At 39.5% G+C, this 25,914-nt stretch overlaps 4 protein-coding genes across 4 annotated transcripts; 1 reads left to right on the top strand and 3 right to left on the bottom strand.

The window, feature by feature from the left end:
- Positions 1 to 463: 463 nt before the first annotated feature.
- LOC116246825 (uncharacterized) lies at positions 464 to 9,040 on the bottom strand. Its single transcript, XM_050075726.1, has 10 exons — positions 8,713 to 9,040; positions 8,474 to 8,604; positions 6,881 to 7,114; positions 5,622 to 5,886; positions 4,903 to 5,089; positions 3,594 to 3,871; positions 3,367 to 3,497; positions 1,944 to 2,177; positions 1,501 to 1,765; positions 464 to 667 (listed from the first exon to the last, which is right to left on the bottom strand). The coding sequence occupies exons 1-10, from the start codon at positions 9,005 to 9,007 to the stop codon at positions 474 to 476; spliced, it is 2,214 nt and encodes a 737-aa protein (XP_049931683.1). The 5' UTR covers positions 9,008 to 9,040; the 3' UTR covers positions 464 to 473.
- Positions 9,041 to 11,602: 2,562 nt separating this feature from the next.
- On the bottom strand, positions 11,603 to 16,881 carry LOC116246293 (uncharacterized). Its single transcript, XM_031618095.2, has 9 exons — positions 16,746 to 16,881; positions 15,329 to 15,488; positions 15,105 to 15,196; positions 13,735 to 13,801; positions 13,338 to 13,368; positions 13,104 to 13,244; positions 12,261 to 12,286; positions 12,040 to 12,098; positions 11,603 to 11,960 (listed from the first exon to the last, which is right to left on the bottom strand). The coding sequence occupies exons 2-9, from the start codon at positions 15,368 to 15,370 to the stop codon at positions 11,954 to 11,956; spliced, it is 465 nt and encodes a 154-aa protein (XP_031473955.1). The 5' UTR covers positions 15,371 to 15,488; positions 16,746 to 16,881; the 3' UTR covers positions 11,603 to 11,953.
- Positions 16,866 to 18,757, top strand: LOC116246292 (peroxidase 19-like). Its single transcript, XM_031618094.2, has 3 exons — positions 16,866 to 17,128; positions 17,244 to 17,429; positions 18,022 to 18,757. The coding sequence occupies exons 1-3, from the start codon at positions 16,904 to 16,906 to the stop codon at positions 18,595 to 18,597; spliced, it is 987 nt and encodes a 328-aa protein (XP_031473954.1). The 5' UTR covers positions 16,866 to 16,903; the 3' UTR covers positions 18,598 to 18,757.
- A 1,147-nt stretch (positions 18,758 to 19,904) lies between these two features.
- Positions 19,905 to 21,539, bottom strand: LOC116265883 (ervatamin-B). Its single transcript, XM_031646860.2, has 2 exons — positions 21,082 to 21,539; positions 19,905 to 20,708 (listed from the first exon to the last, which is right to left on the bottom strand). Exons 1-2 carry the CDS (start codon positions 21,530 to 21,532, stop codon positions 20,110 to 20,112), a joined length of 1,050 nt encoding a protein of 349 aa, XP_031502720.1. The 5' UTR covers positions 21,533 to 21,539; the 3' UTR covers positions 19,905 to 20,109.
- Between the last annotated feature and the right edge of the window lie 4,375 nt (positions 21,540 to 25,914).

Below are 25,914 nucleotides of genomic sequence, written 5' to 3'. Positions count from 1 at the left end.
TGAACTTCACGTAAGATTCAATTGATTGACCCCTTTGAAGTGAATCACCTTGCTGCTCACTATGTTAACGACATATGGCTAAGAAGATCAACATTTTCAACGAAAATCGCCAACAAGGAATGAGTACGTGGATAGATATAGAAAGGCCAAGCAGGATTACAATAATTCAATAGCTAAGTAGAACAGAACCTTGAGGAAGCTCAATCAGAATAATTGTACGCTGTCGAGCCATTTACCTTTTAAAATTGGAAAGTCTTGAATCAAGGCTATTCAAATTGCGCAAGTTAAAAGAAAATTTTGCCCATAAACTGTTATTAATGCTTTTATATATAGCTGCTGTTTTGTTTCTTAACTATTATCTTCAATTTTTAGCTTGTGTGACCCTTTCATCAAAATTTTTATCTGCCTGTTATAAAGAGCAAATAATAATACATCCGATCACTTAGCTCAGGAGTAAATTAATGCCAATCCATTTAAATCACACTACCGATAAGATTCAGATCCATTATGAACATCATTCGTATATATAACCTAAGCCAAAATCCAAGTCCGATATTCGCGTGGGCAGTGGGCTCCTTCTGCCGGTTCTCCACAATTCGAAAAGGCGGATTCGTTTTCTTGCATTTCGGAAAATGAGGCTCCATTAATTCTGAGAGAGTGAATACATCTGAGATTGAAGAACAGCGGATTTATGTTAAAGGAGAAGAGGAGAAGCTCCCTGGATGATTGAGTTGGCAACTAAGGAGTAGGTTCTCTGCGTGGGGTGAACGGAGTCCCAAAACACGTAGGAGAACACATCTGGGCAGATGGGTGTTTTGTGATTGCACAAGATTCCCATTTCCAGCAACCCTGTTCCGCAGCACCCTCTGTTGGTCACCTCAAACCCTGCGCAGACAACCATTGCCATTTCCTATTTTTCGAAACTGTAGTTGTTGGATTTCAAATTATGTCACATAGGTGCCGAGTGTGTGGTAAGTTTTAAAAAGAACTGGGTATATATATATATATATATATATATACATAATGATTTTATTTGTTTACATTTTTGAATTTTTTAAATCAATGTTACTTTGATTTCATAAAAAAAAAATCAAAGTTTTATTCAATAAACTTAGATTTGAAAGCAGTAGGCAGCATCAGGAGAGTGAAGTAGTCATGTTCGTCTAGATCCTGCAGCTTTGAAAGTTGAGACAAAGTGTATCGATCACTAATAAAAAGACTGGTTATGTGCACTAAAAATTGTGCACACGATGTACAATGACAAAAATGTATTTATTTAAGTAAAAAAGCTTTTTAAAAGGACAAAAAAAGTATAAAAAAAAAGTTCAAAATGTACATTACTTTATAAAAAATTTCAAAATATCCTAAACCCCCTTCTTTTTCCCTTTGACAGGAAACTCGATCTTTAAGGAAACATTTTACAAGATAATTTACCTATTTTGAGAATTAATTTAAGCAGGCACACATAATAAACCATTTCAAACTAGTTTATTGACTCACCGTATTTGTTCGGATTCTCTACGATGTCGAGCGTGGGAGTATAAATGTCCAAATACGCGATCTTTGCATCTTTTAGTTCTTCTTCCTTCATCTCATTCAACATGTCTCGTAGCTTGGAGTTGTAGCTGGCTGCCGCCATGTTCATACTGTCAATGCATCGTCGGATGAATGCATCTCCAAAGTCGGTGGTCATCACGACTGGCAAGCACCCCAAAGGAGGCAGCCCTGCAAATGCAATTCTTCGTGCTCCAAGTTGGTATAGCTCCTGGAAAGGTGCACTGTTGTTATGTTATTACTCAAGAAATTAACATCTAGAAGCTGAGATACAGTTATTAATTTGATGAAACAAATACGAGATCTTATTTCTCCTTTAATCCGAAAATGATTCTTGTAAGCCAAATTGCATTTGCAGTGAAACCAATCAGCGAATCGCTCTAACGTACCTTGAGGAAGAATTGAAGTTGATGAAGAATGAACTGTTGATACTCCTCTAAGGTGAAGGTTTTCTTCCTGAAGGGAAGGAGGTGGTAAGTGATAACGAAGTCATTTGTTCCTGCACTTACTGTGAATATGGAGTCTTCCATGATCTTGGCAGCTCCTGCCTTTCCAACTAGCTTCTCCATTCTGGCCAAGCACTCTTTCATGTAGTCCAGCTGCTCAAGTACTGAAACCACACCCTAATGCAAACATAAATATTGTCCATACATATATCAGAGTTCATACGTGCATTTTATGCAATATCTGAAACACAATATGCTTCGTTCTCTTAAATTTACAAACGTTCGGTACCATTTTACAATTTTTTTCAATAGATTAGGTTAAATCAAACATAAGCTTTCTCGTCTGCCTGGAACTCTCGATGAACTTCAAGGGTTGCTCGGCTCTCTTTCTAAAACGTGTTCCTCTCTTTGAACTGCGGAACAATCCTACAGATCAGCCAAAATATTGGTAAATGTTGGCACCCCCAGGCCCCATCTCATAAACAAGTCTGTTCCACCACCATCAAATTTTCCGGTTAACTATGAGAAAAAGACAGGCACCGATAGAATTCAAGCACTTTAAATTTGCACCGCCACAAACATTCCTATCGATTATGAAAAAATCTGTTCCACCACCAATGTGGAAAAAGACAGGCACCAACAAATTTGAAGGGCTTTAAATTTGAAACTACTACCTTCATAAATTATTGCTAGTATCCATGGTAGACGCGATAAGGGGCAGAGCCGAGGATTCGAATTAAAGTTTTCAAATTGACATAGGTAAAAAAAATCATTTTTAAAAATTTTTATATAGTACAAGTGAACATTTTTAAATGTTATACGTAATTTTTTTTTTTTTTTTCAAGTGGGCTATAACTCTTGTGAGCCCTACCCAACTCCGCCCCTTAACTTAACATGGTGGCAAGTAAAAACTCAAGATGTCAAGTATCAGTCTACATGACCAGTCGGGCCCGTAATTCAACGTCTAGTGGAGTCAAGTCTACCATATTGCCACGCGTTCTTACTGTTTCTTGTGTTTAAAATATGTCTCATGCTATGAGTATGGTTTCTTATAAATTCAATCCATACAGATGGACACAATTAACAATGCTCAACTTTATAAATCAAAACTTATCATGTTTTAAACCCTCTGATAGCTTATTTGCCCTGAAGGGAACTATGGTGGAGCTAGAAATTTTTTAGTAAATGACAATTTAAGTTTAAATTTGAAACTTTAATGAGCATTTATATGAAAAAAAAACTAAAAATTAATAAAAATTATATATATAAATAAAGTAAATTTTGTGGGCTAATGTATTAGCTACGCCACTGGTTGTACGATGCATTTGCGAGAATGCATGGAAAGAGAGAGGGCGAGAGAGATTACTATGTTGTCAGCGGTCAGTGGGTCGTAGCCGGAGCCGGCGAAGGCGAAGCTAACACCGGTCAGCAACTCACGCTCGTCCAGCGTAGGATCCAGGTAGGGAGGTACCAGTTCTTTGATCCCCAAATACGACGCTGCTCAACAATGTTTCCATTCACAATTGTCAAGAAAGATCAGTGCCAAACAATTGAATGATCTATTAAAGACATGGAGAACCAGGCAGACGATACCTATAAAATCGGTGGCAAGTTTTCCGTCGGACAATCTTCCGGTGGCGATATGATCGGGGAAGCTGAACCCGTAGGGCGGGAAGTTGCCCTTGACCGGAGTGGGCAAGTAGTTGTTGTTGCCCGGATCGACGGTCGAGTCGCCGAAGACAAAGATCGCGGGCACGGGGCGATGGTTGCCCACGGCGAAGCTTGAGACGAGCTTGTGATGTTGGCATAGAGTCAAGAGGAAGAGAAGAGGGACGTTAGCGAGGGAGAAAGGAGAGCAACTTCTCTCCATTTTTTACTGGATTGGCAAGAGTTGGAGGAGAGGAAGAGGGACTAGGAAGTTTAATCGTAGAGAACCAGAGGCCTCTCACGTCCATGTGCATGACATTTACACACCCGCTAACGACGTCCCTGAAGGATGTTATACAAACTACATATTTACCGACATTTTTATGTCCCAGCGTTTCACCTTCGCCAGTAAAAAATAAAGACTTAATAATGTACCTTAAGTTTTTTTTTTTTTTTTTGAAGGGTCAAACCATATTTTCAACAGTAAATAGTTTTTTTTTTCTTCCTTTTGTTGAGCACGACAGCGATGAAACGAAATATTAAATTGCAAATTAAATGAGGGTGAATGATCGCCATATTTTTCCTGTTAATTAATTTATTACAATTGATTTTATTTAACTAAAAATAGAAATTAGCAAAATTCAATTCGGTGTGTCACATTTCAGTGAGGGAGTGGATATAAACGCACATTGACAAATATGAGCCGATACTTATATGGTGACATTGATGACAACTAGTTATCGATTGATCATGGTTTGGGATGTAAATAAATCGGATGTATCTGATTATAACCAAATCATTTTTTGAGGACAAAGATGGTCAGGTTGCGATTCAGATTCATTACATATGCAATTTCATGGTCAGATCTATTCCCAAATTCATTATTCATATGGAATCTGGTCAATTTCATCCAATTTGATTTCATATAAATGTCTAATCCTATGCTAGTCGGATCTCATAGATTCATTTCAAAAAATATGGTCCGAGTTTGGCTCTGAATCAGAATCTGATTAGTCAAATAAACTGTTGGTTTGACAAGACCGAAAGCAAAACCTTGTTTCCATGGATCATAAAATTTCATGAAAGGTCTTTTCATACGAAAGCTTCACAAAAAGTTGTCCCAAAGATTGGCGACATAACTCCATGCAGCTCTTAGCTTCACCTGTTTTTTCCACATCTACATTCATCGATGGTGAAGAGGGAGAACATTTCTGAGAGTGAAGAAGAGCAGCTAGCACGGCCGGGTTTATGTTACAGAAGAGGAGGAAGAGCTAGCTCAAGGGATGTGTTGAAAATGAAGGAGTAGGTCCTCTGCGTGGGGTGAATCGAATCCCAGAACACGTATGATGATACGTCATGGCAGAGTGGTGAAGCGTGATTGCAGAAGAAACTCAATTCCAGAAAGCCTGTTCCGCAGCAGCCTCTGTTCGTCACCTCAAAGCCTGCAGAAACAATTGGCACACGCAGAAGAATCGCAAGTTCATTCAAATTTGATTCAGCTAATCGTTTGGTTTCATAATTATTCTAAACTACTTGTGAATCAGAGATCTCTCAAAGAGGCAACAAGCTTATTCACCCTTCTCCCTGCCTAGGTCATCTGTTTTTTATCTAAGAGAGTAGCATCCATAAGAATAGAAATTTATTATAGAAACTCATGATTAGGTTTTAACTGGACATTCAATCTGACCAACTATACTATGCCTCTGAAGACCAAACTCCTCGAGAATTTGAGTTGTAGGATCTGAGTTAGGTTCCCCTTAACACTTATGTGAAAGCAATAAAAATATTAACAAGTTTATTCAAGTATAGATAAAATATCATGAGATTCAAGAACAACATTCCTGTTATTATGAATCGCAACTATGTTCGCAAATATAATATTCCTGTGATTCATGCAAGCAGCTAGAAGACGATTTAACTGTTTGATAATTGAAGCAAGTACAGACTAAACCATTTGAAATTGTATTAACTCACCGTATTTGTTTGGATGCTTTATGATGTCAAGCGTGGCAGTGTAAATGTCCGCATAGGCGATCTTTGCGTCCTTCAGTTCTTTTTCTTTCATCTCATTCAACATGTTTTGTAACTTGGAGTTGTAGCTGACTGCCACCATGTTTAGATTGTCAATGCACCGTCTGATGAATGCATCTCCAAGGTCGGTAGTCATCACTAGCGGCAAGCACCCCATTGGAGGCAACCCTGCAAATGCAAATCTTCGTGCTCCAAGTGCATAGAGCCCCTGCAAGTAAGAGTAGAGCCATGAATTTTTTTATGAGCGGGGCCAAATTAAAACTTTCAAAATTTTAATAGGTGCCGAAACATGAATTTTTCAAAATTTTTATATAAGATAAATAAAATTTTGTGAACTTTACATGTAAGCTTTTATTAAAAAAAAAAAAAAAAGAGGCCAGGGCCCTACTGGCTCCCTTTGGCTCCGCCCTTGCCTGCAAGGTGCATTCTTATTAGGCTATTGTTTAAGAAATTATCGTTTAGAAGCTAGCTTACCTGAAATCTCGTAAATTTGATTAATTAAATACCGGAAATTCTTTTCCTTTAATTTTGTTTGGAGCTAAAATTCTGATGATATGCATGCCACTTGCAATTTCAAAATCCATATATTGCAATGGTTTCAGTTTAAAAACATATTTACTGTGAGAAAGTTTAGTACGGCATTAAAGATTTAAAGATCACTCGACGTAAGCTTTACGAGAGAATCGCCTAGTTGTATTGAGATGACTCTACAAAGAGATACGGCTCCCCTCCTTTATTTAAAATGAATAAAATAATGAATATTTGTCTTTATTCATAGCCTTTTTGGGGCATTAAAGTGGCGAGGTAATTGTTAGAATTGATATTAGCAAGAGCAAGAAGGCCCGCATGTGTAAATAAAATATTCGAAGACAACTCAATACTTGGAACGCTCAAATATAAGAAAAGATGGTTACGTGCAGCCGATTACACTATCCACAGCCCCCCGGTGCAAGACATATACACATGCCTGTATATATAACCACTCTCACAAATATAGAATCCTTTTTTTTTTTTCTTTTTTTTTAGACAAGCTGAGGTTTAAATTGGGCAACCTACCATATTCATGTATATATTGAACTCTTTATATAACTTTCTTATTTTAAGGTTTTTTAAACTGAAATTCTCTCATGATCAAATTGTTCTGGAAGAAGCTTTTGCTATTACAGTGAAAATAATCCAAACAAAGAATCACTGTCACGTACCTTGAGGAAGGTTCGAAGTTGATCAAGAATAAACTGTTGGTACTCCTCTGGGGTGAAGGTTTGCTTCCTGAAGGGAAGGAGGTAGTAGGTGATAACGAAGTCATTTGTTCCTGCACTTACCGTGAATATGGAGTCTTCCATGATCTTGGCAGCTCTTGCCTTTCCAACTAGCTTCTCCATTCTGACTAAGTACTCCCTCATGTAGTCCAGCTGCTGGAGTACTGAAACCACACCCTATGGGACGCATCAATGTCACATCAGATCAGTGTATACTGTATATAACAATTTATGTAATGCATGTGATAGCAGATGCCAACTAAATGAGAAAATATTTCTCATCATTCAAGCATCAGGCACATCTTCAAACAAGCTAACCTGAATCGTTGGACCTCCAATGACGTTCAATGGAGTTCACTCTTCTACGCCATTTTTGTGTACTCCTTGAGAACAAATGCTTAGCGTTGGCATGGAAGACTTTTATTAGAGCTAGCCCTACATATCTAATTTACTTTTTGCCAGAAAAAAGAGAGAGAGAGAGAAAGAATTTGCATCATGTTTTTTTTTTTTAATCTGCTTTAAAGTTTGAAATAACTTACAGTATTTTATGAATTTGCCTCATTTTTTGGAAGCTGAGTTCATTACTATTTCCATTACAAAATAAACCCGTTGTCTTTTTTTCCTCGAATACTATAAATATCGTTTTTCATGAATTTGACCATATAAATGTATAAAAAATGCTTAAAATTTGAAAACTGAAATCTAATAGCTTTATAACTCCACAGTCATAGCACTTTTATGATATTTTCATTCATGTTTTCGTATGTTATCCATTTATTTTTGTGATTAATTTTATGAGAAACAGCCCAAGACAGTGGAATGCGCGTAGGCTTATATATGAAGCATGCTTAGGTAGGTGTGATTTGAGGACGCGCTGTCCCTCTTGTTCATACACACTTCACTACGAATTATTTACTGTGTACAAGGTCTGTCACACGTAAACTCAACCGCGGTAAATATTTTTAACTTTGAATAGGTGATTTGACCTCTCCTTTATAGTAAAATTTCATGTAACAGCAAAATCTGCTATTTAACTTGTTCTCGGGAGTAAAAAATGTCTATTTGCTGATATTCAAAAAAGAATAAGATACATATGAGGGAACGAATAAGGAATGTCGTGCAAGGGCGTATGAGGCCGAGGCTATAAACGTAGGGAACAAACCGTACAACTATGCCTTTTACCGATAGCTGATAATTTACCTGGTTGCAAGTTAAACGAGCAATCGGCCATGGGAGGAGCTACGTTGGCAGGGCTAAGACTTGATTCAAGCCAACCCATGCACCCATGTGGGCACATGCAAACCGGCGACGGTCGGTCGGTTCACTTGGTTTCGGCGACTCATTCACTTGTATTTGTGAGGATGCAAGATACCTTGAAGAAGTTGAAGCTTTTTTTTTTTTTTTTTTCGATCTAATCATTTGCAGTTCAGAAGAATAACATTTATGAGAATACTGACGATCAAACTTTTATCGATCCACTAGCTACACTATATCTGTCACGAATGCAAAAGAAGGAGAAAGAGAAAGAAAGGTTACTATGTTGTGGGCGGTCATGGGGTCGTAGCCGGAGCCGGCGAACGCAAAGCTAACCCCACTGAGCAGCTCTTGTTCATCAAGCTTGGGATCCAGGTAGGGAGGCACCAGCTCTTTGATCCCCAAGTACGACGCTGCTCGATCATGTTTTCATTCACAATTGTCAAGAAAGATTAGTGGCGACAAAGCGAGTTACATTGATGTATCCAAGACAAGACATGGAGAAGAGAGGCAGGCGATACCCATGAAGTCGGTGGCAAGTCTTCCGTCGCAGAACCTCCCGGTGGCGATATGGCCGGGAAAGCTCAGCCCGTAGGGCGGGAAGTTGCCCTTCAACGGTGTCAGCCAGTAGTTGTTGTTGCCCGGATCGACGGTCGAGTCGCCGAAGACAAAGAGCGCGGGCACGCGGCGGTGCACCCCGTGGCTAGGATGCTCGCCCACGGCAAACCCCGGAACGAAATTCTGCAGCTGGCACGCAGTCAAGATGAGGAAAAGAGGGAGGCCGGCGAGGGAGAATGGAAAGCAACGTCTCTCCATTTCTTCTGCAATGGCAAGAGGAGGGAAGGCGCCTATGCTGAAGTGATAGAGGGCTCATGGAGAGCCCGGAGCATGTCTCTTTTATGTCCATCTGTTTCTCCTTATAGTCATACGATACTTCGGTCAGTTAGTAAAAGAGATAGTAGGAGATTGCTAACTCACTAAAGATCTTTCATTCTTCTTGCCTTCAGGGTTTTAGGCTGCGTTGATATTTGTGTTTGTACGATATATTCTTCAACATGATTCTACTTTTTACCATCAAAGAAAGTAGCACCCTCATGAATCAAACAGGTTAATTGTTTTCCTTACACCTGCACGCCAACCGACTATCCTAATCCCCACTAGACTTGAATAGAAAAAAAAAAGAAGCAATGAATTTGGTTATAAAAGTCGGAATAATGTATATAAAAAGTGTTTCCAGTCTGCCTGTACAACTCAGATCGGATTCTTTTCGTGTTGTCTTCTATAGAGATTGGTTGCCTGAAAGTTGTTCAATTTAAGTAGGTGCATAGTTTAATATTCAACAGTGTAATTTGATCGTTGATGTCAATGCTACAGATTTAAATGTATTTTTGAAAGAGAAACCCTACAAATAACTGCCCAGCTTTTGTCATATTTTCAGAGAAAAAAAAGCTAAGGCTTAAAAAATTACAATATCGCTGCTTAAGTTCATACAAGGTCTATTATAACTTTAATTAAAAGAAAAATAAACTTTCCAAACCACAGTTTTTTAAGTTTCAATGTTTTTCGTCATTAGTGGTGCTCAACAAGGCCAGCCAACTTGGTTTGAACTTGAACTAACTCAGTTAAGCTCAACTCACAGCTCGTTTCCTTGGTTAAACGAGTATTTGAGCTTGAACTTTAATTAAAACTCGAGTTAGTGAATAAGTCAAGTTCGAGCTAGGTAAACTCGACTCAATTAAACTTGAAGGCTGTCGGACATAGATATTAGATCCATATACCATGATCACAAGTTCAAGTTACAAGTAAAGATACAAGTTAATTGTCACCATCAATACCTTGGTCTATCAAGTCGAATTAGAGCTGCCATATAGAGCTTGTCTCAAGCTCAAGCCAAATAATGTATGAGTTGAGTTGAGCTGAAGCTGCCTATCCAGCAGATATGACAGTCATGGAGGGAACTCCCTCTTCATGATTCATAATCTCTCTCTCTCTCTCATGAAGCTTAAACTAAAGGTGGATGGTAAGGGGACTGTCGCACAAAAATATGAATTGTTAAACACTCTTTATTTAGAAAATCCTTTTGAGTATATGTGGGTTCCTCGTAAAAGTTGAGCACCTCTCTCACTCTCTGTAAAAGTTTCACTTGTTTAATTTGTCTCCATAACTAGCACGGGGCTGCCCAGACAAAATCTAGGCCTACCGTGCGCTTTCTGGCTTTCCGGCCGATCAAAAGATTCAAAACCCCAAGACCCAAAGCCTCCGGCACCATCGCCGGAGTCCGTCGCCGCTCTCGGCGTCTTCATCAGGCCCTGTGAAACCCGACCCCCGAAACCCTCACTCTCTCTCTCTCTCTCTCTCTCTCTCTCTCTCTCTCTCTCGAAACTTCCATCCGGCCTCAGAAACTCCACATCCAATTCATCCCTACTTGCCCTCCTTAACTTTTAATTGCTTGATAGAAACGTTGGGAGTTTTGAATCTTTTTCATAGACGTCTGATGTCCACCTTGATTCAGAAACTTTCCCTTGTGGTGGTCACTCAAAAGAGAGAGAGAGAGAAAGAAGTGAGAAGAAGTCCCTGAAATTTACAATATCCACACCAGCAACAGGAAGTTTTATCTTTCCAAACTTCGAAATTTTACATGATCGACAGTAAGTCCCTGAAATTTACGACTTCCAAAATTTACATGATAGACACATTCATCTTATCATTGTAACCTGTAAAAGGTACATTCCATTTTGTTAATATGTTTTTTTATATGTGTGGGTTCCCACCACAGTTCAGATTTCCGGTTTCGCCATTGATCCCTCGTGAACATTTAGATATTCATGTAAAGACGTACGGGAAACAGCAGACACGATGGAAGTTTATGCAGTAGGTGTAATATTGGTCAGATTGCCTTGGTGATGATTGTTTGGGAGTGGCAGATAGAACGGGTGTTTATGCCTTTCCAGAAGGAAGTCAGATCCACCTGTTTGTATTTATACTAAAATGTGAATTTGCTAGTTACCACCTCAGAATTGATAGCTCACGAATTAAGAATTTGGTAGCTCCTAATTTTAGGTAGCCATGGCAGCTCCTACATTTTAAAATTCATTTCTCCAAGTAACAGCTTCCAAATAGATTCTCGCTGTCGCAGAGATGCACGGTCCAGGATCATAAGGAACAAGGACGTCGCTGCCTGTCAGATTAGAGGAGAAATTCTCGTTGAAATGCCAAGAGCAGGACTGACTGGACACTAGTCATTCAACCAAGCAGACACGAGCTACAGTGCACCCGAGAGGATTATCTTCGGAAACAAGATTAATTATCAAAACCTATATAAGAAACTATATGCTAATATATAAGCATTATAGTGCCCGATCTTGTATATTTCTTAGTAAGTAGCAATGTTACGGTAGATACTAAGAGTCGTAAACGAAAAAATTTCTTGATAATTTTATATCCCACCTGTTCAAAAATGAAGGAAAAAAGAGCAAAAGAAGCTACCTTGTATCCCGGAAGAAAATAATTAAGGCCCAAGCATATCCCCAACAACAATGACTTGTACAAACTAGTAATTGCAGGAAGGAAGAACCTGTACAACAGAAGCTAATGGGAGAACTGCCAAATATAATGATGCTAAAAATCCTGCAACACCTTTTCTTTTGGGAATAAATTGGACAAGTTTATCAATACACTAATCTGTATGTCCTAAATCTGAACTTGCGGGCCTTCCTTAAATTCTGTATCTGCACTGTAAACTCTCCAGTTTTTGGTATCATTTTAGTCCCTGCGGTTATTCAAAAGATTACGAATGATCCTGCAGGAACTCGGACAGCATTTCGTGGAAATAGATGGTGCATACTTACTTTTCAGGCTTTGCAGAATCAAGTTGCAGTGTAACAGGACCATCATTTACCAAATCAACCTATGGAAAGGTACGAGAACATGAATGCTAAATCATGACACGATACCTATGCATGAGAGACAATATGACTAACGCACAGAGACTGTATGACTAATAAATGCAGACAAAATACGTTAGTTACTTCAGAATTTAAATTTAATGACGATGGTAGCGGAAAATTACCTTCATCTTTGCTCCAAATACACCATCTGTGCCAGAAAAACAAACATAATATGAAATAAGACCACATTAATATGAAAATTAAATGAAGAGCTAGCTTAAAAATTATAAAGTCACACCATGAAGACAAGTTTCATTTGTTAAGTCAGTAGACAATCCCTTCGGAAGCACAAATGTCATATATGACTTCCATTTGGAAGTGGTTTACTGCTATGGGTCCATCGCCATGCTGGAGTACGAAGTCAGATGGCTTGACCATATTCATTTTTAGTGCTTTGATCCATGGTCTCTCTCTCTCTCTCTCTCTCTCTCTCTCTCATGTTCATCTACGAAATATATGTCACCCTTTCCGAAAGGAAACTCTGTAGATGCAGTGCACTGTGCACCATGTATCTATCCGAAGTCTAGCCTAAGTGTCCCTGTGCATCACAGACATCAGGAAAATCCAAAATTCTGTGACCTATAACAGGGCCAAAAGGCGCTTTATCTCTGCATAAATAAGAAACCTATAGAAACACCACTCCCTTTAGACACCCGCAGATAGAGGCCATAACAAAATCATATTAGGCTTATTAACCTGTTTTTATCCTACTACGGTCCTTCTTCTAGAGAGAAATATAAATTAATTTGTATTATTAGATAAAACAGAAGCAGTTGCAAGGCTAGTGAAGGATCAAACAAGTAAGCAGAGAAAAAATACAATTATTCCAGAAAAGAGGTTAGAGTCAGGTGATGGTGGAGAAGCCCCATAAAATGATGGGTATCTGAAGAACATCCTTACAGAAGTATGTGTCAATGCATCAGTATGGATGAAAAAAGAAAATTGCCAAACAAATAATCATTTACCTTTAACACAATCAGGAGAATAAGACCTACGAAATCTATCCACTAGAGACGCATAGAAAGTTTCAGCTTTCTGCGGTGGCATAGCCACATGAAAGTCGGGCTTGTTTCCCTTGAGAACACCATACAAAGTAAACTGGCTCACTGAAAAATAATAATAATATAAAATATAAGAAAGAATTAGATGACAAAAAATAGTGCTTCAGCCATAAACAACAGTGTATGGTGTTCAACTACCCAAGAGGACGCCACTGTTCCTCTGCATAACCTGCACAAGGAAAGATATCGTTACCTCAAAAGTAATACTGCAACTTCCTAAGCTAAGAAATGTTGCAGGACTTCCTTCCCGATCCCCATAAACCCATAAACACAGACAAACAAATTTCTTACTGGAATAGTTACATAAGGAAACAAACATGGGATACCAACAAAAATCTTGCACTTTGACCCCATGCTTGCAGGACTTCCAGACCTGATCATCATAAACCCACACTCATGGCCAACCAAATTTTTTACTGGAATCATTACATGGAAATCATGACTACTTGCACAGTACCAAAACCGTATACATGGTAAAGTTTCTAGATTATAAGCTTGATATGGAAGCAACATGGGCAACCAACGAAAATCTCACACTTTGATCCCATGCTTTGCCAGTCTTCTCATTTGGAAAAATCCTCATATTCAACACCTTTCTGCAGCTGCAAGTGTAAATCCTTCAGAGGCTATGCACTAAGAAAAGTTACACCAATTCATCATTCATAATATGAAAAAAATGCGATAGAGAAAGGATAGATCCATAATTTATATGTACGCAAAAAATTAATAACATTCCTGACATGAAATATTTTCTGAAACAAAGAACCATGCAGTTAAAAACATGTGTACATGTATCGGATGTTGCAAGTATGTAGCTGTCCACAGACTTTTGTGGTACAAAGGCCAAATGGCACGTCTTTTGCATATTTATACAAGCAGTTTCCACAATGTATATCACACGCCACAAGGGATCAAACACTTGTAAGGATTCACACTGTAGAAGATGTGATAGACAAAAAGCATTGCAAGCTGCGTTAATCAAGTATTTTTGGTGCTTAAAATTGGGATGAGAAAGCGGGTATTCTAGCAGTTAAGTTCATAAGAGAGTTTATTCATACCCTGTCGACAACGCCTGCATGCTATATTTTCAGATGAGTATACTATATATTCAGATCAGCTCCATCATTGATCATTTTGATGCATCTACATCAATGAAGGGAAACCCTACACAGTCAACGAGCCATTACTTCTAGCAAGTAGCAAAGCAAGACGGCGTCAGAGTTCATATTTCATGGCTTGGCATGACCAATTGTTGGATGTTAATGTCTTGGCAAATGAGCAGCTGAAAACTTCGCGTATCATGCTAACCATTAACCACTAATACTTCTGAATAAACCCCCAAACGAACATATCCAAGGATCAAGGTCGTAGTACGAGTACTACGAAAGCAATTAATTCATTAGAAGAAAGAATGTGGTAAAGGATCACGATAAAAACAGACAAAATTGAGCTTCATAAGCAATGACCTTAGCAGAACGGGAGCTACCAACATCTAAACATGACATCAAACCGGGATCGTGGTTAGGTTTTATAGCTTCCAGTAGCTTTTGAGTTTATAAGAGGAGTTCTTTTGACGGCACAAGGTCCGTAATATCGAAGGCTCTAGCATTTAACTCGTCTTTCCTTTACATTTTTCATTTGAAATGCCAGTAGTTGTTAAACGACATATAGGCCTTCAAAGATATGTCCTAATCGCCTAAAAGAGACGACGAACAACCGATGAAGAAACTGAATACGAATGCTCCTAGAATGAACTTCAGAGTTCATCATTGACGGATGAGAAACTAAGAAAAGGGTACAATAAGTAGAAAGAAAGATGCATCGCGAAAATGAAACTGTTTGGAAGCCAGAAGTGGGTAAAGCAGAAAGCGTTGAATTGTGAAAGAACAGAAGGGTTTCTCATACATGTATTCAGCATCCCCCTCGCCATCGTTTTCGTGAATACCCACCAAAACCAAAAGGCCTGGACCGATCTCTGACACCGTTCGACCCTCTACCTGAATCCAAACAATCACAAATTTTTGGTGAAACTCCATTCTCCTCGTTCATGACTGATAATGGTCAGTTAGAAAGGGAAATGAAAAATGAAGAAGAAGAAGAAATGGGGAGAGAGAGAGAGAGACTGTGACCTCCACCCTGGCAGAAGCAACTCTTTGCACAATGGCTCTCATAGCTGCAGCCTTCCCCCAACTGCAAATGGACGCCCCAATCAGCTTACCCTCTCATTGACGGAGGGACGGTCCGCACTCGGGTCGGGTCACTGTTTAGGTTCTTATCTTGGACTCGGACCTGTTGTTCAAAATTAAACCTGAATCCAAATAGTAGGAGGTCCAAAATTTCCATGCAAGGTTCTTCATCAGAACTGCATGTTGAATCCAAATGTAAATAACCAGGCTTTATTCCATGCATAAATCTGACTAAGCAGATTCATTTGTCCGAAATCCAACTTGCCCCACCTCATTAATTAGCCGTTCTAGCTTTCATCAATCTCATATTCATAACATTATTTTTATCATCTTCAAAGCACTAACATATAATCTATAATTTCACTCAACTTTTGAAAAAAAAAAAATTGACATGTCGAGTCTCAAAAATTCTTCATTTAATTGTATACGTCTCTACATCTCTTAATTTAAAGGATGAATCAATAAAATTAGATAGCATGGCTGGTCAGCCAATTGGATTCACATGAATCTTATTCTTATATACTTCATGGAGGTAGAGCACAATGCTGATTTAAAGGTACACTGACTCTATTTTAGAGATTTTATAACACTTTTATATTGAAAAAGATCAAAGAACAAAAATTAGTGTGTGTTGCATGTTATTAATTGTTTGGGGACTTATGTTTTAACAACATCTCTTTCTCTTTTCTTTTTTGTAATAAGAGAGATTTAGAATCGCGGAGCTGCATGATGGCTGGTGTTTCACAAACTTCACTTGTTTTTATGTTATTTATTTTATATATTTAGTGGTTTATATGTATAAGTGTTCCTTAAAACATTAAAGTTATTAAACTAATTTCTGGTTCGGCAATGAACCACCGGTGCAGCGCGTCATTAGACCAACAACCCACTTGAACAAAGGAACAACCAGAAGAGCACCAAATTTTTTAACCAAACGAAAAAGGAAAAGGAGGCTACGGTTGGCACTTGTTTTAATATTTATTTATTCCTTTATAATTTTTTTAAACTTTTTTTTTTTCCTCTTGAACTCACTCAAATTGCATTTCTTTTGTAATTTTTATTGTTGATGGCTTTTGTATGCTCGGTCCTGGTCGGTCGGCTCAATAATTGAGAGGATGCTCAAATAAAGATCGGACCTAAGTCGGCGGCAAAAAGTTAAACTGGATCGGCGTTTTCTGGGGCCCCGAAGAAATTTATATGGAAATAAAGAAAGGGCAGCCCCATAATTGCGTAGCTAAGACAACCAAAGATTTCCAGGAAATCAAAGGCCAATCTAGCCAGCTAATCGAGTTTAAACAAATCCACAACAGGTCCGAGAGTTATTCCAGATTGACTTAATTAATAGGCATGGGAATTGGACCTTTTTTTGTAATGACCTTGCTTCTTCATCGCATGAGAATCTGCAGATCACTTCTTGCTTCTTTCCTTCACGTATATAGTTCTTGCTGCTCCATCTCCTTGATCTCTTTCTTCTCTCTCTGATACAGCTAGTACAAGTGCAGGAAGAAAACAAGGACGATGGATTTCTGCAACAACTTTTCCACTGTCTCGGCCGTTTGCATCGCGCTAATGTCCTTTGGCTTCTTCACACGAGTTTCCCACCAACTCTCCGTCGATTTCTACTCCATGTCCTGTCCACAACTGGAGCAGCTAGTCTTCTCGGTCACCTCGCAACGGTTCAAAGAAGCTCCGGTCTCCGCGCCTTCAACCATTCGGCTCTTCTTCCACGACTGCTTCGTAGAGGTGAAGATGGTCTCCGTAACCAACATTTCTTTAAATACTTTTACGAATTTCGCAGGCCATTCTCTGTCGCTCCCTTTCCAATTCCTCCATGTGGCGGTTGATCCCTTCGCTGCAGGGCTGCGATGCGTCGATTCTGATAAGTGGCCCTGGCTCGGAGAGAGAGGCTGTCGACAACGAGGATCTGGCGCCGGAGGCGTTCGAGAGCGTCGGCACGGCGAAGGCGGTGGTGGAGTCCAAGTGCCCGGGAGTCGTCTCCTGTGCTGACATTCTCGCCATTGCTGCCAGAGACTTCGTTTTTCTGGTACCGAAATCTCAACCCCTGTCCCTTGCTTTCCATTTTATATTCCATGTCCTGCTTTTGAGACGCCCTTGCAGTTGCAGGGACTGAAAAACGATTCCAGAAGTAAAGTATGAACAGGAAATGAATGCCACAATAGAAAAAATGTCAGAACAACATAAATTATTGGGTTTATAGGAGATAGGGAAAAGAAAATAGAGAAGGGAAAGCGGGTTGCTTGGTGGGTATGTTGCTCTTTCGACTTACAACAATCAAAGGGGATGAAATTTTTGTTCTGATATGTTCTTCTGGATTCTACTTATCCTATAAATGCATTAAAAAGAGAAAACTTTTGACGGCCTGGTGAATTCGTCTCTCTGCCTCCTGAATATGGGATAAGGTCTTTCTGAACCAGATGTGGTAACTGCAAGATAAAGTACGTACGACTATGGAGAATATTGTACCAAAAACAGTAGCTTAAAAGGCCACGGTTGAAGCAGGTAAAAAGTGAAAATATTCTCTACGTATGAGTGTGTGTGTGTTTACGTAAGGATTCTGATTCTCTATGCCCGTGTATCATGCATGCGTGCAAGCTGAATGTGTATGTTCAATGTAGGCTGGTGGTCCAAAATATCCAGTGAAGAAAGGAAGAAGAGACGGGAGAGCCTCCCTCGCATCCGAGGTGAAGAACAACCTACCTCGTTCTAATTCAACAGTGGATGACCTCCTCAAGTTGTTCGCTAGCAAAGGGCTCAACAAGACGGACCTAGTTGCACTCTCCGGGGCTCACACGATTGGATTCGCACACTGTAGACAGTTTGTACCAAGGCTCTACAACTACAACCATACCAACCGGCCGGACCCACTGATCGAACCCAGGCTCCTCAAGGCTCTACAGATGTTGTGCCCTCGGACCGGCGGCAACACCGACGTGGTCGCGCCCTGTGACGTTACGACACCTTTCAATTTCGACAACGTGTACTACAAGAATTTAGAGGCAAACATGAGCTTATTGGCAAGCGACCAAGCACTCTTCCTGGACCCAAGGACTAGAGGGCTCGTCCGGATGCTGGGGAAGCATATGGTTACGTTCTTTGATGCTTTCACACAAGCCATGGATAAGATGGGAAGCATAGGAATTAAATTGGGAAACGAAGGAGAGATTAGGAGGAACTGCAGTAGACATAACTAATCATAAAAGGATTCGAATTTGTACTCATTTGACTTTATTTTTGTTTTTGTGGTGACTTTGAGTCTTTTGTATGTCATATGCTATTTTTCTTGTCCTATTTCAGCTTTTAAGGGCAGTCATGGATATTTCATAAAATAAATAAATAGTTTTCACCTCAGAAGCTTGTTTACAATGGTCGAGCAAAAGAAAGGACGGATTTGCTCAATGCATACATATATTGCCTACATGTATGTACTGATTGAATGAATATAGAAAGAACACTTGGAGTCTTTTAGTGCTTTTAAACTTGTGGCCTGGTTATATGTATTTATAATGTTTTGTTAGCTGTAGTACTTAGTCGATCGGTAGGCATATCTTAGGTCGAGGGCCTGATTGGCAGCCTTGTGTCCATTCTTTCGGGCACAAAGTTTTAGGAAGTAGTAGTTGTTTAAAGAAGGTGAGTTGTGTTCACACAACAAACATATGCCACAAGGAAGAAGGTGACATTTTTTTGAAATTATTAAAAATTGTTTTTTTTTATTTTCTTTTTTGTCTTTAAAAAAAGTTTTTTTTATTAAACATGAACATTTTTGTCATTAACCATACTAGTGCATGAATTTTTTAATGTGTGCATCAGTATGACGTATATAATCAGCTTCATTGCTTAAATAGTCGGTGGTCATGATTGGATGAAAATCCTAATGACAGGGCACACATATATATATAGGCAAATCCTTATGTTGTAGATTTTGATAAAAATCATCTATTTGATGATTGATTCCAAAGAGACCATGTGATGGATATTAAGTTGTAAATATTTAAGTCAAGTTTTTTTTTTTTTTTTTTTGCAAAAACTTGAAAAACCCTTCAAAGGAGAAAAAGAGAGGGAAAAAACCAAATGAGTTTCTTGAAATAAAACTCATTTACTCTTTTGAAGGGTTTTTCTGATTGTTGAAAAAACATTTTGACTTATCTGATACTCTTGAGGATCATAGCATAGCTGGTGTTAGTTCAATTTTCGTGGGTGTTGGTTCAAGTCTGAGTTCAATTTTGATGTTATTCCTTTGGATCAAATAATGAATGCACAAAACTTTAGTTGATGAGTGTATGATCTTCCACCTTAGTTCAGAAGCAGCCTTAGATAACATGGGAAAAGAATGAGAAGTTTCGGCCTCATCGGGTGCCCCTTCTCAACGAAACTATTAAATCTCCTTTTACAATGGGTTAGATGATTCTCACCAAGCTGGCATGGAAGGATATGCATATATATTTTTTGTTTATAAGCTGTAATAATGCTAAAATACCGTATAAAATCGAACTTGTAATTGTGATACACTGATTTAGAAGTCTACCAAGCCATTGAATTGCATTATTAACCATGCCTCATAGAGCAGTTCTTAAGGGCTTCTTCATATCTTCTTTAGTCCTTACAACACGCTGCTCTCCTTCACCACAACAGTATATTAGCAGCAAAATCAGAATGGTTCAATTGGAAACAGAAGACGTACATGATGGAAAGCAATATATAAGAGTTCAACGTGAATTCTTGAGAGGGTAGGATGCATCCATGGCGATGCCGCACAATCCTTTCCTGTCGGCAGCATCACGTTTCATCCTGATATAACCATTCTCCCCCCACCCCTTCCCCCACGAGTTCTTCACCGTCCAGTACTTCCTCCCTCCCTTCTCTCCGTACCCCACGACCGTGACGCCATGGTTAAGATCGTCTCCACAGGGCCCAGCGAACACGCCCGCAGAGTAGAACTGGAAGAAGATTCCGCTGGCATCGATGGCTACCGACACGGGCTGGTTCGCCACGGCGCTCTGCAATGCGGTCTGGTTGCCGGACGGGACGGTCGCGTAGCCGGTTATGGTTGCCGCGACGTCGGAGGCTTTGTCCAGGTTGCACGTTCCGCCGGCGCCGTGGTAAGGGTAGTCGGCTTCCTCGGCGAGCCCCCCGGAGTTCTGGACGTAGCGGAAGGCCGCTTCCATGTACCCTCCCTTGCAACCCTTGTTGTCGCCCTCGACGTCGCAGTCCACGAGTTGCTGCTCGGAGAGGGAGAGGAGCTCCCCCGTCCTGATCTTGGTGATGCCCTCTATTGCTGCCACCGCCGAGAAGGCCCAGCAGCTTCCTGCACAGAAACAACAGTTAAAGTTTCCCTCTGTGTTTGCCTTAATTGGTGATCACACTTAACAGAAAATCAAAGGCCAATTTAGATTTTCAATATACAACATCAGAAATAGTTTCTCATCATTGTTTTGTTCGCTCATAGAAAGTTAGGAATATACAATTCCTTACCAGATCATTCCATGGGAGATGCAATTCAAGAATTGACAGGTTCACCAATTCTAAGTACTCTAAGCTGGTGAGTAAATTTCTTGTTGGTATTTTAATATAGATGAGTTTCTAGTCTCTCTTTTCTCGACGCCAAAGAGATTTTATAGTTTGTTAAATCATATTTCAACGTCTGTAAAGATTTGTTCGAGTAAGAGAGAGAGAGAAACCGCATCGGCCTTGATTCTTGACTGGCGTGACGGCGCCTCCATCCCTCCAATCAACACTGTCAGGCAGCGGTGCGTTTGCATTACTAAAACCGGTTCCCTCTCGCCGGTGATAATGGCACCTCTTAGCGGCTGGCCGCCGGTAACCCAAATGGGTCGACTTGAACTCCAGGTCGGTCATGTCTGCAAACTGGTTTTCCCTCAAACTGTATGAAAGGTTCCGCCCATTGACGGAATCGATCAACCTGACGTTGTCCCTGAAGATTCTAAAGCGCTTCTCCTTCTCATGGGCATCCTTGTATGTCCGATTGTACCTCTCAATCCAGCCCTCGAACCTCCCCAGCAGGTGGACGCCGCTGCTCGTGGCTCGAGGGACCAAGCCGGAGCTCGTCAGGACGACGACCAAGGCTGCGAAGCAGAGCCTGCAGGCCATGGGAGGTAAGGTATTTGCCATGTCCAGCATGTCCTTGGATTCAAACAAGTTTGGCTTTTAAATATTGTGCACAGTATGATCAGAACACGGGATTGGGACTTGCAAAAGTTAGTTGCATTTAAATTGGCATGACCAATGTGCGTACACGTCTTCGTTTATATTAGAACAACTAATGGAATTGTATAACTGTTGAAAACCATTGTATCCAAGAGCAAAGAAAGCTAGATAAAAACACAAGAGAGAGAGAAGAGGGATTTACGTGGTTGGGCAGTTTTAAGCCTACATCCACGAGAAGGGAAAGGTCTGTTTTTCATTCATATTTCAGAACCACGGTACAACTCTATATATAGAAGATGGGAGCAAAGAAACATGAACGTGATAAGCTAGATCTTCACAGCAAGGAAAAAAAGGGATTAAGATAAACTCTTATTTCTTTCAAAGAATCTTAATCTGCTCTTGACTTTTGTTTGACTTGATCTTCTTTCCTGATCTTTTGCATGATCTGTGTTCTTCGTGATCTGCCTCCTATCTTGGCGCACTAGATTCCCTTCTAGAAATTTCCAACAATCTCCCCCTCAAGTTGGTGAGCAGATATCAATCTGCCCCAACTTGTTTGATATGTAAAGGTGTTTGTCCTTTGCAAGACTCTTAGTGAAGATATCAGCTAGTTGCCTTTCGCTTTTAACGTGCGGAGTAGTGATGGTACCATCTTGAACTTTCTCTCTAATAAAGTGGCAATCAACTTCAATATGTTTGGTGCGCTCATGAAAGACAGGATTAGCTCCAATATATATTGCAGCCATATTGTCGCACAATAAGCTCATAGCTTTCTTTATTTCAATGTTCATGTCTTTTAGTACTGCTTTGACCCACATAAGTTCACAAGTGCAAGCTGCCATTGCTCTGTATTCAGCTTCAGCACTTGATCTGGCCACAACGGTTTGTTTTTTGCTTTTCCATGTTACCAAATTTCCTCCAACAAATGTGCAGTAACCAGACGTAGATCTGCGATCATTTGGATCTCCTGCCCAATCAGCATCGGCGTATCCGATTACTTCTAGTTGTTGATCACGTTTCATGAGTATTCCTTTTCCTGGAGTCCCTTTTAGATACCTCAACACTCTATGGGCAGCTTCAACATGTGTGGATCTTGGTTTATGCATGAACTGACTTATTAAACTAACAGCATAAGCAATATCAGGTTTGGTCATAGTTAAATATATGAGTTTACCAACAAGTTGCTGAAAACCTTGAATATTCTCAACAATGTCTCCATCTTCTTTACGCAGTTTGCAGTTTAGTTCCAAAGGAGTGTCAGCAGCCTTAGCTCCAATGTATCATGTCTCTTTTAATAGGTCAAGAATATATTTCCGTTGGCAAATAAAAATACCTTTGTCAGAGTGAGCAACTTCAATACCCAAAAAATACCTTAAAACACCTAGATCTTTGATTTCGAACTGCTTATTAAGGAGTTGTTTGACTTGCGCCATGAATTCTGTGTCATCTCCTGTCAAAATAATGTCATCTACATAAACAAGTAAGATAACAATTTTCAATCCTCTAGTATAGGTGAACATGGTATAATCTGCTGAACTTCTTTTAAAACCAATTTGAGTAAGAACATCGCTTAAGCGAGAGAACCAAGCACGAGGAGACTGTTTTAACCCATATAAAGCCTCTTTAACTTACAGACATACCCACTTGGGTTTGGAACACCCTGCGGAACTTCCATATAAACTTCTTCATGAAGTTCTCCATGCAAGAAAGCGTTTTTCACATCAAGCTGCATTAATTCCCACCTTTTATTAGCTGCAACAGAAAGTAAAATCCTGATGGTGTTCATTTTGGCAACTGGAGAGAATGTTTCATTGTAATCTATTCCTTCTGTTTGCATGAAACCCTTTCCAACTAGACGAGCCTTGAACCGTTCCACTGTCCCATCACTTTTAAACTTTAGTTTATACACCCACTTGCATCCAACCAATTTCTTTCCTTCAGGGAGAGGAACAAGATCCCAAGTTTGATTTTTGTGCAACGCAGTAAGTTCTTCTTTCATAGCTTCTCTCCACCTACTGTCCCTGTTTGCCTCATCAAAGGTTTTTGGTTCGGTTTGGGAGTAAGTGTTTAACACATAGGTTTGGTACGGAAGAGATAGGGTCTGAAATGTTACATATTTTTCTATTGAATGAACTTTGTCTGCAGTCAAGTAGGTGTAGTAGTCACTCAGTTTTATTGGTGGTCTAGTATTACGAGTGGAACGACGAATAGGTAGCTCAGGACCTTGGCTTTGGGTTGATTCAGATACATTGATCTCTGGGAATATTTGTTCAGGTTCTTCCATGATAGATCCCTCTCTATGATCTATGGGATTAGATTCTATAGACTGGTGATCAACAACAGAGGTGTTGTTAAAAACATCAACAAGAGGCTGAACCTGCTCACTGTGCTGCAAATCTTCATTACTTACTTGCTCCCCTTGAATTGAGACACCAAAGTATGGCTCCTACTCAAAAAACTTAACATCACGAGCAACAAGAAGTTTCCGAGAAATAGGATCATAACACTTGTATCCTCTTTTTCTACTAGAATAACCTAGAAAAATACATTTTGTAGCTCGTTTCTGAAACTTGTTCCTAAAATTTTCTTGAACATGCACATAACATTTGCACCCAAAAACTTTGAGATGTTGAATTGAAACTGTCCTTCCTAAAAGAAATTCAATAGGAATTTTATCATCTATACTCGAATTTGGAGTTCTATTGCTTAAATAGCAAGCTGTAGCAATAGCATCAGTCCAAAAACGTGAAGGAACATTCATATGCATCATAATAGATCGACCAATATTGAGTAACTGACGATTTTTTCGTTCTGCAACTCCATTTTGTTGAGGGGTTCCTGCACATGTATACTGAGGTTGGATGCCTTTTTCTTTCAAGAAATTTTTTAGAATGTCATTAACATATTCTCCTCCATTGTCTGATCGAAGCTTTTGGATCTTAGAACCATATTGAGTGAGAACCATGTTATAGAATTCCTCAAACAATGTGGGAACTTCACTTTTATTTTTGAGAAAATAGATCCATGTCATTCTAGACTTATCATCAATAAATGAAACATAATACTTAAAACCAGCATAAGAATCCTCAGGGGCAGGCCCCCACACATCAGAATGTACTAAACTGAAAAAATTAGAAGATCTCTCACTGTTAGGTTGGAACGGCAACCTTGTTGATTTGGAAAACTCACAAGCATCGCATGCCCTGCTTTCAATGGTGAGATTAGAAACCAGCTGCTTTAAACTCATATCAGAGACATGTCCAAGGCGAGCATGCCACTTTTGGTACTCAGATTCTTTTTCTCTGTAAGTAAGGAAACTAGCATCACACGTATCTATCATATAGAGACCTCCATGCTCGCGTCCTCTACCAATCACTTTCTTCGAGTTTCGATCCTGAAAAATCACCTCCTTTGAAGAAAAAATAGCCAAACAATTATGAGTTTTTGTTAATTTGCTCACAGACATTAGACTGACAGATATCTTAGGAACATAGAGAACACTAGATTTAATATCTTTTTCAAGAAAAGTAGTTCTACCAACTCCTTCAACTGCTATAGGAGACTCATCTGCAGTAAAGACGTGTTGTTTTTGTTCTTTGTCTAAACTAGTAATCTTAAAAGAATTTCCAGTCATGTGATTGGTGGCCCTAGAGTCAACAATCCAAGTTGAAGCAGCAGAAACAGAAATAAGAGCATGATTCTTACCTTCAGATTCAACTGGTTGAGATGAAACCAGATTCGTCTTTGAAAACTTTTGAAAGAATTTTTCAAGATCTTCCTTGGTCACAAAGTTGGCTAGATCTGATTGTTTGGATGATGATTTCTCTTTCGTTGGACGACCAATTAACTCCCAACATCTATCACGTGTGTGTCCAATCTTCTTGCAGTGATTGCATTTGAATCTGCTTCAGATTCTCTGGCCATTGTTGCTATCATTGAGTAGTTTGGAGTCTCCCTTTTTATTGTTAACATAACATGCCATTTTCTCAAGACTTTCTTCACTACTAATTTTTGAGGACACGTTCATAACTTTTCGACGGGCTACCTCTCTTTGTATGGTCTGACAAACATTGTTAAATGTTGGAAGAGGAGACGTCATCAAAATCTGACTTCGAACTGCTTCATAATCATCAGGTAGACCAGCAAGAACTTTGAAGATCTTATCTTCTTCAAATCTATGTTTATAAACATCAGGATCAAAGGTGGCTGGTCGGTATTGTAAGAGTTCATCATAGAGACTTCGTAGCTGACCAAGATAAAGTTGAATTGGCTTATCTCCCATAGTAAGCTTAGAAATTTCCATTTGAATTTCATAAATACGAGCCAGATTGTTTTGTTCTCCATAC

This window comes from Nymphaea colorata, chromosome 1 (genome assembly GCF_008831285.2).
Source record: "Nymphaea colorata isolate Beijing-Zhang1983 chromosome 1, ASM883128v2, whole genome shotgun sequence".
Taxonomy (NCBI): Eukaryota; Viridiplantae; Streptophyta; class Magnoliopsida; order Nymphaeales; family Nymphaeaceae; genus Nymphaea; species Nymphaea colorata.
Note: the sequence above shows the minus strand (reverse complement) of the source record. Positions and strands in the feature narration are given on the sequence as shown.

Bases quoted from the DNA above. Each gene is read 5' to 3' on its own strand.
- LOC116246825 (XM_050075726.1), bottom strand. From the start codon at position 9,007: ATGGAGAGACGTTGCTTTCCATTCTCCCTCGCCGGCCTCCCTCTTTTC. The intron at 7,115-8,473 runs GTAACCTTTCTT...TGCGTCCCATAG, and splicing joins CCATGACCGCCCACAACATA to GGTGTGGTTTCAGTACTCCA. The intron at 2,178-3,366 runs GTAATCTCTCTC...TGTTTGCATTAG, and splicing joins CACTGACCGCTGACAACATA to GGTGTGGTTTCAGTACTTGA.
- LOC116246293 (XM_031618095.2), bottom strand. From the start codon at position 15,370: ATGAGAGCCATTGTGCAAAGAGTTGCTTCTGCCAGGGTGGAG. The intron at 13,369-13,734 runs GTGAGATTTTCG...TTCCTTGTGCAG, and splicing joins GCAAAGCATGGGATCAAAGT to GTTATGCAGAGGAACAGTGG. The intron at 13,245-13,337 runs GTAGTTGAACAC...ATTATTTTTCAG, and splicing joins GAACAGTGGCGTCCTCTTGG to TGAGCCAGTTTACTTTGTAT.
- LOC116265883 (XM_031646860.2), bottom strand. From the start codon at position 21,532: ATGGCAAATACCTTACCTCCCATGGCCTGCAGGCTCTGCTTCGCAGCC. The intron at 20,709-21,081 runs GTTTCTCTCTCT...GTTTCTGTGCAG, and splicing joins CAAGAATCAAGGCCGATGCG to GAAGCTGCTGGGCCTTCTCG.
- LOC116246292 (XM_031618094.2), top strand. From the start codon at position 16,904: ATGGATTTCTGCAACAACTTTTCCACTGTCTCGGCCGTTTGCATCGCG. The intron at 17,129-17,243 runs GTGAAGATGGTC...CCTTCGCTGCAG, and splicing joins TCCACGACTGCTTCGTAGAG to GGCTGCGATGCGTCGATTCT. The intron at 17,430-18,021 runs GTACCGAAATCT...TGTTCAATGTAG, and splicing joins CCAGAGACTTCGTTTTTCTG to GCTGGTGGTCCAAAATATCC.